Source organism: Tachypleus tridentatus, chromosome 2 (assembly GCF_004210375.1).
Source record: "Tachypleus tridentatus isolate NWPU-2018 chromosome 2, ASM421037v1, whole genome shotgun sequence".
NCBI lineage: Eukaryota > Metazoa > Arthropoda > Merostomata > Xiphosura > Limulidae > Tachypleus > Tachypleus tridentatus.
Genome location: NC_134826.1, coordinates 22,715,115 through 22,725,176, shown reverse-complemented (window position 1 = coordinate 22,725,176; position 10,062 = coordinate 22,715,115). Strand labels below are relative to the sequence as shown.

The following is a 10,062-nucleotide window of genomic DNA, read 5'->3' as shown; positions in this document are numbered from 1 at the left end:
ATAATTGCTGATTCTAGCTTCAAAACAAAATAACTTTTGATGTTGTATTCCTGCCCATAAACAAAGATTTTTTTTTCTTTCAAAATTTGGCGTTACTTTGATAAAGCATAAGATACATACTTTGTGAAATATTATAAGATTTGAATGCGGTAATCAAATGAGATTGACCAACAAAATTTCTCTCATTTTTATAAATATTCAAAATATATTTTAAGCGATGTTTCAGTGGGTAATTGCTTTAAGTTTTTCTTTACATGAATTGAATCGTTATATTTTTTGTTGTGTTCACACAAAATTGTTTTTGCTGCGTTTTTTTTTATAAGTATGTCCTTTGTATTTTCTAAACATTTCTAGTTTATTGTATTCCACTGAAAAATATTTTTGAGAATTGTTTTATTGAAATACCACCACTTATTTCCAAGGAAGAACTAATTTTACACTATACAACAAAGTTCAGAATTTTTTATAATAATTGCAATTTCTCACATTAAAAATTTCATGCTATAATTACCAAACTACCTACTTTGAAATAAGCCTGCCATGGCCAGGTGGTTAAGGCACTCGACTCGTAATAAAAAAAAAAAATGTATTAAGGTGAGACATTGCCCGCACACCGATATATACATTTAATAGATACGGGGTTGGTACTTATGGTACAAATCTCTGCCAGCGACTTCGCGATTTTTAAAATAAAAATAGAATTACATCGGTAATTAATATTTGAGGAAAGTCTGAAAGAACTGTATTGCGCGGAAAGAGCTTAGACTTAGAATAAAATAACCTCTCGCATCTCAGAAATTATATGGAAAAATGATGTTCTCATTTAATAATGTGCTGTCTTTATTCTGTCCACCGCGAGGATTCGATCTTCGAACTTCAGCGTGTTAACTCAATAAACTCACTGTCTATCCAGCGGAGGGACACTGCGTTAACAAAGCGTTAGATTTGACGCTACCTTTTGCTACGCAACGTATTCCATTCGTTTGTGGCAATCGTTGTAGGCTCGTGGTTTCATTTCCTTTCAATACCAGGTGAACTCGACAAGTAACCATATTCAGAGTGAAGGTTGTCCAACACCTTTGTTTATTTTCGTTGAGGTAAGTTTGTATTTTGTGGTGTATTGATTTAGTGTCATAAGCTTCACGACCTTAGATTCCAACGGGTAATTTTCGCTGATTCTTCGTCGTCTTGGCCTGGGTGTGTACCTTAATGCGGGGAGTTAACATACGTGAACCGCGGCTTAAAATATTATGAAAATTCATTCGCAAAGGACAAGTCTCTTCGTTTTTATTTTGCATGCGTGATTTAAAAAAAATTAAAATACACCATAGGCATAGCTATCGTACGCGATTAATGTCGTATTTATGTTTCTAATGTCTGTACAGTTAATAGCTTAAACTTCATGAAGCCTTGATGTCTAATGGTTACGACAGACGACTCGCAGTATCTACAAAATACGGTCCTGATTTCTCCAAGCCCGTTCCCTTGGCTGGGGTTTCATATATCACACTAGATATATGAAAAATAACACCAAGGTGTTAAATCTTAAGCTTCGCAGAACACCTGTGCACAAAAGTATATAATATATCAAATTAAATCCTTTAACAAAGAAAAGTATCACAAAATTAAGTCCTTTAACAGGCCCGGCACGGCTAGGTGGTTAAGGCACTCGACTCGTGATCCGACGATGGCGGATTCGAATCCCTTTTGTACCAAACATTTCACCCTTTCAGTCGTGGAGACGTTATAATGTGACGATCAATCCCACTATTCATTGGTAAAAGAGTAACCCAAAGGTTGGCGGTGGGTGATGATGACTTCCCTCTAGTCTTACTCTGCTGAATTAGGTACAGCTAGCGCAGATAGCCCTCATGTAGCTTTGCCCGAAATTGAAAACATACACACACCCTTTAACAGCGAAAAAAAATAATACAACCATTACACAGAGATTGAACACTTCGTCAAATAAGACTTTTTGAACACTGAAAAATAGTACTGCTTACTGCTCAAATACGTTGTATTTTACTCGATTGCTCCAAAATTAAGGAGTACAGTGTACTTTCAGTCAGTATCCCTTCCACTTTATGGCTGTCGTAGTTCTCATTAATCAAACAATAATCACTTGTAATACATACATTATACCACAAGATGCGATGTCAAAGTTCATAAAGCATCAAGATACCCTTAATAATCACTTGGAATACATACATTATACCACAAGATGCGATGTCAAAGTTCATAAAGCATCAAGATACCCTTAATAATTACTTGTAATACATACATTATACCACAAGATGCGATGTCAAAGTTCATAAAGCATCAAGATACCCTTTAGCTGAACTCTGAGAGTATGCGATTAACTTGTTGTGTATGTGTCTTTTGTTATAGCAAAGTCTCATCGGGCTATCTGCTGAGCCCACCGAGTGGAATCGAACTCCTAATTTCAGCATTATAAATTCGTAGACTAGCGGGGGGCATTAATTTGATAAATTAATTAACAATGAGTGTCAACTGCATCAATCAGGGCCATTTATAATAATCGAATAATGTAAATTACAATCAAACGACTAATGTGACTAGAATAATCAAGTAATCGAAATTAGTACTGTTTTAAATTCAATTATTTTTCAAATAATCAAATATTGTCATTATTATTTCTTACTACTACCATTTTTTCCCCGTTTTATTCAAGTTTACTTAATCGATAAGTTTAACACTCACAAACGTAATCAACTATTCTAAAATAGGGTTTCCAATTATAAATGTCCTAGCAATCGACATTTTGCTATTATTATTGCTGTACACTAGGGGTCTCTAAACATTTCTGGACAAGGGCGAAGAGTAGATCTCTTTAGGCATTGCGAGCCGGTTTGTTTGTTTTTTTTCTTGAATTTTGCGTCCCTAATTTAACAGTGTAAGACTAGAGGGAAGGCAGCGAGTTAGCAACACCCACCGCCAACTCGTGGGCTGCTCTTTTACCATTGAATAGTAGGATTGACCGTCACATTATAACGCCCCCACGGCTAAAAGGACGAGCATATGTGATGCGACGGGGATTTGAACCCTCGAATTTTTAAGACATTATAAAATCAAACCAGTCGTAAGTAGATTTAAGTCTAACAGGTTATCTACTACAATTACGTTTATGGTTTACTCTTAAAATGATATATCTTATAAAGTAACTTTTTTTTTTTTTAAGAGAAAATTATTTTTTCACAATAATATTGTGAGTCATGGCATGCGCACATTGAACGGGACAATTTCCAACGTTAGCGTTTTTTATTTGACGTTATTCTAGTGCTAACTGACAGAAAACACACAACTGTATTGGAGGAAATAAATACAAAGAGAGTTTTACTGTTGCAGTGGAATTTTTTTTTCAATTTAAGATTCAGGTATGTAAAAACATCATCCATCTATTCGTATTGTTTGTTATGGAATCTCGCGCCAAGCTGCACGAAGGCTATCTGCGCTAGCCATCCTTTAGCAGTGGAAGGCAGATAGTCATCACCACTCACCATCAAGTCTTGAACTACACTTTTATCAACGAATAATGGGTTTGACGGTTGTATTATAACGACCTCATGGCAGAAAGGGCGAACATGTTTGTTGTGAGGGGGGATTTGAACCCGCGGCCCTAAGATTACGAGTTGAGCGCCTTAATCACGTGGTCATGCCGGAACATATTAGTATTGTGCAGTCATATAGGATTAAAGTGTATCTACAATTACAACCATCATAATGTACTAGCATTTCAGCCTGAAATGTCTCTTTTCATATTTGTAAGTCATGTTAAAGGTGCTATTATTTTTGTCTGTTAGTAATTACTTGTATACTTAGATGCCGTCTAATAGGTTTTGTTGTAAACTAGACATGCGTTAGATACAGTGCTGGCCAAAATCTTAAGGTCAATGAACATAAAGAAAAAACATGCATTTTGCGTTGCTAGACTCAACCACTCATTTGAGTAGAACTTCGAAAGATGAAAATAAGAAAAGGGAAAATAAAAATAAAATATCTTTATAAGATTAGAAATTTCAAGTTGTATTCAACTAGTTTTTTTTTTATTTCGCACAAAGCTACGCGAGGGCTATCTGCGTTAGCCATCCCTACTTTAGCAGTGTAAGACTAGAGGGAAGGAAGCTAGTAATCACCACCCACCGCCAACTCTTGGGCTACTCTTTTAACAACAAATAGTGAGATTGATCGTAACATTATAACGCCCCCACGGCTGAAAGAGCAAGCATGTTTGGTGCGACGGGGATTCGAACCCGCAACCCTCATTATGAGTCGAACGTCTTAACTCACCTGGCTATGTGATTCGATACTACTTTCTCCCCGCTGGTACAGCGGTATGTCTCCGGATTTACAACGTTGATATCAGGGGTTCGATTCCCCTCGGTGGGCTCAGCAGATAGCCCGATGTGGCTGTGCTGTAAGAAAACACACGAGACTACTATCGTAGTTATCCCACTTGGACAGCGGTAAGCCTACGGATTTGCAACACTACAACATTGATGTGGTGTTTATTCCAAGCAATAGCACTCAGAGAATATTTTCAGTTATTTTATTCGATAGAGTGTATGTGTTCTTATAGAAAAGCCACACTTACGAAATATTTCAATTCATTAAAAATCTGCTATTCTTAATGGCAAAATTTTAATGGATTGAAATATTCGTATATGTGTTACATTTCTTGCATCCTCTTGATGTCATTTCGGCTTCTGACGTAAAAAAAATCGTTATTCTATAAAACTTGTTTACTTTCCGTGTTGTTAGACTCACGAGCACATTTGCCTCGTAACATTCCATACATTGATTAGAACGTTTTCATTGCAACTTCTCAGTGCACCTCATAACAAAGACATCATTTTGTTGTCAAAAGTGTTTGTCGTTTATATAAACCGCAGAAAGAAATTACATTTTTAAGCACAAGATATTTATTAATAAAAACACCACGTGTTTCTTTTAAGTATTCAAGACAGTTTATCGAGTTTAATTTATTTATTACTTATAAGCTTTTAACATTTTTTCTATGATTTTAAAACACAATGCAATAAATACTAGGCTATTTGGCAGATGGTAAAAATTGTTATTTTAATTTAAACTGTTTCAAACTTGTTAGTGTCACTCACTCGGTACGTCCCAGTTTTTCACTCTATAAATCTGGTGACCCTAAGTAAGTTGGCTTAATCAGCCTGCTTTTGTATGGTAGTATATTATCAAGTCGCAAGTGGCTTAGTAGATAACTGCCAGTCTGCGTTTCTGAAGGTTCAAGAGATTTAGCAGTGCCTTTAAAATGCTTCACTTTTACATCTGTATGGGGCATTATAAAACTGATAGTCAATTACTCTATTGTCTAAGAATACCTTGACCTTTGAGTATCTCTAATCTGGTCGTTTAATTGACAAGTGCCGTTGCGGTTGCAAATATTAGTACCAGTTATATTACTACAATATACCACTTATATCAAACAAAAAACTACAAACCTACACATTTAACAAGCAGAGTCAAATAGCAACCGATTGCTAGACCAGAGTCACTACTTTTACTTAAGGTCTGAGAACACTTGAAATATACCTAAAAACATTAAAAATAAACTAATTGAACAACAGTAATAAATTCAGTTGTAATATACATACGTGACACGCAGTTCCCACTCTGTTAGTTGATATATAAATAAAGTACCGAGTCTTAGTATAAAAGAGGTTGGTCAAGCGAGCTATTAAATTCCTCACACCTCAGTTACTCACAGAACTGAGTCAGTCAGTAAGGCAACGTAAGTATCTTCACGTGAGAAAGTTTACTATAGCATCGTACATATTTTATAGAAAATTGGCAGTGATATATCTTATCACCAATTCGGGTGATGCACCAAAAGTATAAGGCTAACGTTTTTCTTTACATGAGAGTGAACGTCAGTACCGCGAGTAGCACTCGTTTCCCGAGAATATTACAACCGATGTTTTCTTGTAAACAATGTTATGTTTTGTGTGTGTTTTTGTTTTTAAATTTGGAACAAGTAGATAGATAACTTCTACAAAGATAAAAACTATATTATTAACTATAATCAAGGTAAGGTCAAGTTAAAGTTGTATAACTCTAACACAGCTTAAACTGGAACATGGAGTTCATATTTATCTGTTTTAAAGTTCACGCATTACTCTTATCATTGATGGAAGGCCTGGCACAAAACTAAATAAGAGTTAGCCACCCTTAATTTAGCTATGGCAGACTAAAGTGAAAGCAGCTAATCAATACCACTCACAACCAGCTCTTGGGTTACTCTTTTACCATTATGTTATATTATAACATATTTATCGCTGAAAGGGCGAGCATGTTCGGTAACGGGGATTCGAACCCGCGACTCTGTTTGCGAGTTGCTCGCCTTAACCACCTGCCCACGCCAGATCATATGGCCTGGGTGGTAGGGCACTCGATTTGCAATCCGCGGGTTCGAATTTCAACAATGAACATATTCGTCATTTCAACTATGGGAACATAGTTGAACATGTGTACATAGACGTACACAAAATTAAAAAAACAACAAATAAACAAAACGAAATTTTACCCTAGACTTATAGATTAATAATGTATTATATTTGTGATTTCCAGGACTGTGAAAATTTATTACCGGATTGCCATCTGAAAAGATTGAAAGAGGAAAATGCATCAGCTGCAAAAGCGCGTGAAATATTCATTTGTTGTTATTCTGGTCACCAGTTTAGCGATTTCTGTGTGGAAGATCGCCTTTCTTTTTTTCCAGAAAGACAAGTTGCACAAAACAAAAAGTGCAGATATTCGAGCTGCAGAATACTCTCAGTTCTTTATTACCACGACGGAAACCATCACCTTTCCTCAAGTAAGTGGTGAAGTAACACCGAATACGAGATTGTACCCTAATGAAGACTCTCGTGTTGGTGCTTCATTACTTAAGAGTTCTAATGTGAGCAGCTATTTTCGTCCAGTAAAACTTATTTTTTTAGCTACACCATTCTTCGGCAGTTATTCACAAAAGCATTTCTTCAGTATCCAGTTAGGGAAAGCAAGTTTCGAACGGTATAAATGTCCTATTAGTGAATGCGTGGCGACAAATGACGTCAAACTCCTGAAAGCGTCCTCTGCTTTATTGTTTCACTTGCGCGATATAGTTATAAACGCGTTTCCTACATACCGTCGTAGCAGTCAGCGATGGATCCTGTACACGATGGAGCCTCCATGGTTGGAACTAACAGATTTAGACAAATTTAACGGAGTTTTCAACTGGACTATGAGCTACCGGGAGGACTCGGATGTCGTTGTCCGATATGGGTTTATCGGAAAATCTCCTCTACCGAGAACGGATATCGTTAGAAACAATACTTCAGGAAAGTTTAATAGAGCAGCATGGTTTGTTAGCAACTGCTGTACAGAAAGCCGACGTGAATTTTACGTCAAAGAACTAATGAAGTATTATCCAGTTGACGTCTACGGTGGATGCGGTAAAGATGTTTGTAAGCCAGCGGAGACAAGTAAATGTTATAGGAAAGTCTTAGCGAAGTACAAGTTTTACCTATCATTTGAGAACTCCATATGTAATGATTACGTCACTGAAAAGCTATTCAATGTACTTGAATACGACATTATACCCGTTGTATTTGGAGGAGCCACCTATTCTAGAATCGTTCCAGAACATTCTGTGATTAATGCCCTAAACTTCAAAAACCCCTCCGATCTCGCGGCTCACCTTCACAAACTATCTTCGGATGATGATTTGTATAACTCGTATTTTACCTGGAAACGATATTTTCGTTCTTATCATCACCTGTGGATGTGTGATCTTTGTGAGAAATTACATACTGCACCCATGACCACATCTATCAAAACTAATCTGAAGCAATGGTGGCTTGGAGGTGCCAAGTGTAAACGTTGGATACAAAACAAACTGGAACTTGTTGAAGCTCCAGTCTTTCCGTGTTATAATACACATAATTTAGTTTCCTAACGTGCGATTATGTAAAAAACATTTACTTTCTGCTGTGATGTTTACCTGAAAATATCTTCTTTTACGTTTAAGTAGCCGTAGGATATTTTACCCAATGTAACGTCTACACAATTACACAATGTTTAAGGATGTTATTACTCCAATTAGCCTTGGTTTATTTACACACCATATGCAGTTTGTCAATTTGTCTTACTAATGAAACTGTCCTTATTGTTAGTGAGTAACAACTTGTACATTGTTGTTGATTCATATACTACGTTAATATTTTGTAAGATAAGTCATTATGAAATGACTGACTGGAATACATATTATATGGAGAAATGGGTTCCAATTTTCATTCGCTTGTGCCACGTGAAACAATTAATTTAGCTAAACTAATTAATTATATTACATTAAACCTCATGCATTAGGCTTATGCAGTTAAGTATTACTTAAATAGTTGATGTTATTGAAAGTAAATATATTGTAAGCGCTACTTTAGGCTTAGGAATACTGAAAGTAAACATTTCTTTTTTTTGTGCTAGCAAATATATAGTAATTAACAGCAAATTATGTTTATGATAACTTCCTTAATTCACAAGAATGGTCATCAAATTAGTCACTATAAATGATGACATATTTAATGAAAGTTTAAAGGAAACGCCACACAGAGAAAACTCTTTTTAGTATAAGTTTAAACAGTTTCAATGTATCGTTTAATTAATTCGTGGGCAACTGCCATGCAATAAGTCATTACAGTATAATGTTAAACATTTGTGACTGCCTATCATGCTAAACTCTCATGGATGAATTTTTTCCCACATACCTGATTTATTGTACTTCTGTTATTTCACATTATAGATGAACTGCAATTTTTGATTTATTCTTTTATAGAGATCTTTTATAACTTGGCATGGACAAGCGTGTAAAGGCGTGCGACTCGTAATCTGAGGGTCGCGGGTTCGCATCCCCGTCGTGCTAAACATGCTCGCCCTTTCAGCCGTCGGGGCGTTATAAAATTATGGTCAATCCCACTATTCATTAGTAAAAGAGTCGTGCAAGAGTTGGCGGTGGGTGGTGATGACTAGCTGCCTTCCCTCTAGTCTTACACTGCTAAATTAGGGACGGCTAGCACAGATAGCCCTCGAGTAGCTTTGTGCGAAATTAACAAAAATAAACTTTTATAACTACAAACAAGTTGTGTGTGTGTACACATAAATCAAACATTACACGATAATTCTGAAAAATAACCAACTACATAACTAAAATATTGTATTTAACTAAAGTTTTTATCACAATCTCATAATAGTCTAATAGAAAATTACCTTCATGAGACTATTGGTACACTGTTGTATTACTTGATTTTAGATGAAATTTACAACAAAAGCTATTTATACATTTGGGCAGTAAATATCAGATTTAAATATTTCTTGAATTACCTCATCTTAAATTTAAGTGTTCAGTCTAGTTGCCCACGAACCCACTAAACATATCAAGTATAATAAAGAAAGTTCGTTTATTACAACTTCACAATTTGCATCCAAGAAGCCTTGCCAGATTTTCTTAAAATTTGATGGCTTTTATAAAATATCCTCATTGATTTCTCTCTTGGACATGCAAAATAAAAACTTACAATAATCATTCATTAATATTACCACATTAATATTCCCTGACAAATTTAACCCGTTAAAATCATTATTTTGACCACATTTAGCAAGCAGTGTTTACATCACCATTTAAGATGTAAACTCACACAAGATCGTACCTATAACACACAATTAGCTGGGTAATTTTATCTTCTACAAACTTGTCCACTGAAAAATTTTAACCTCATAAAAATATACCTCATTGCAAAGTTTGAATTAAGATGTAACTTTTGTGAATTCGAAAAAACAAATACGTGTGGAAGAGTGAGGGCCATAGGACTTTTTTTATTATTCATATGAAACTTCATGTGTGTAGAGACAATTTCGTTTTAAGTGTTAAAATCATCTCAACTCATTACTGAATTTTCAAGCATTTAAATGAAATTCCCCCTTTTTTCTCTTAAAATATGTAAAAACAACCACATAATAAGTGATCAGCCAGATTACCAATAT

The 10,062-nt window shown here is 35.5% G+C and overlaps 1 protein-coding gene across 1 annotated transcript; it reads left to right on the top strand.

Annotated features, from left to right (window-relative positions):
- Window positions 1-960: 960 nt before the first annotated feature.
- On the top strand, window positions 961-8,208 carry LOC143239447 (alpha-(1,3)-fucosyltransferase C-like). Its single transcript, XM_076480519.1, has 2 exons — window positions 961-1,097; window positions 6,616-8,208. Exon 2 carries the CDS (start codon window positions 6,668-6,670, stop codon window positions 7,982-7,984), a length of 1,317 nt encoding a protein of 438 aa, XP_076336634.1. The 5' UTR covers window positions 961-1,097; window positions 6,616-6,667; the 3' UTR covers window positions 7,985-8,208.
- The last annotated feature ends 1,854 nt before the right edge of the window (window positions 8,209-10,062 follow it).

Excerpts from the sequence above, each read along its gene's own strand:
- LOC143239447 (XM_076480519.1), top strand. The coding sequence starts at position 6,668 with ATGCATCAGCTGCAAAAGCGCGTGAAATATTCATTTGTTGTTATTCTG.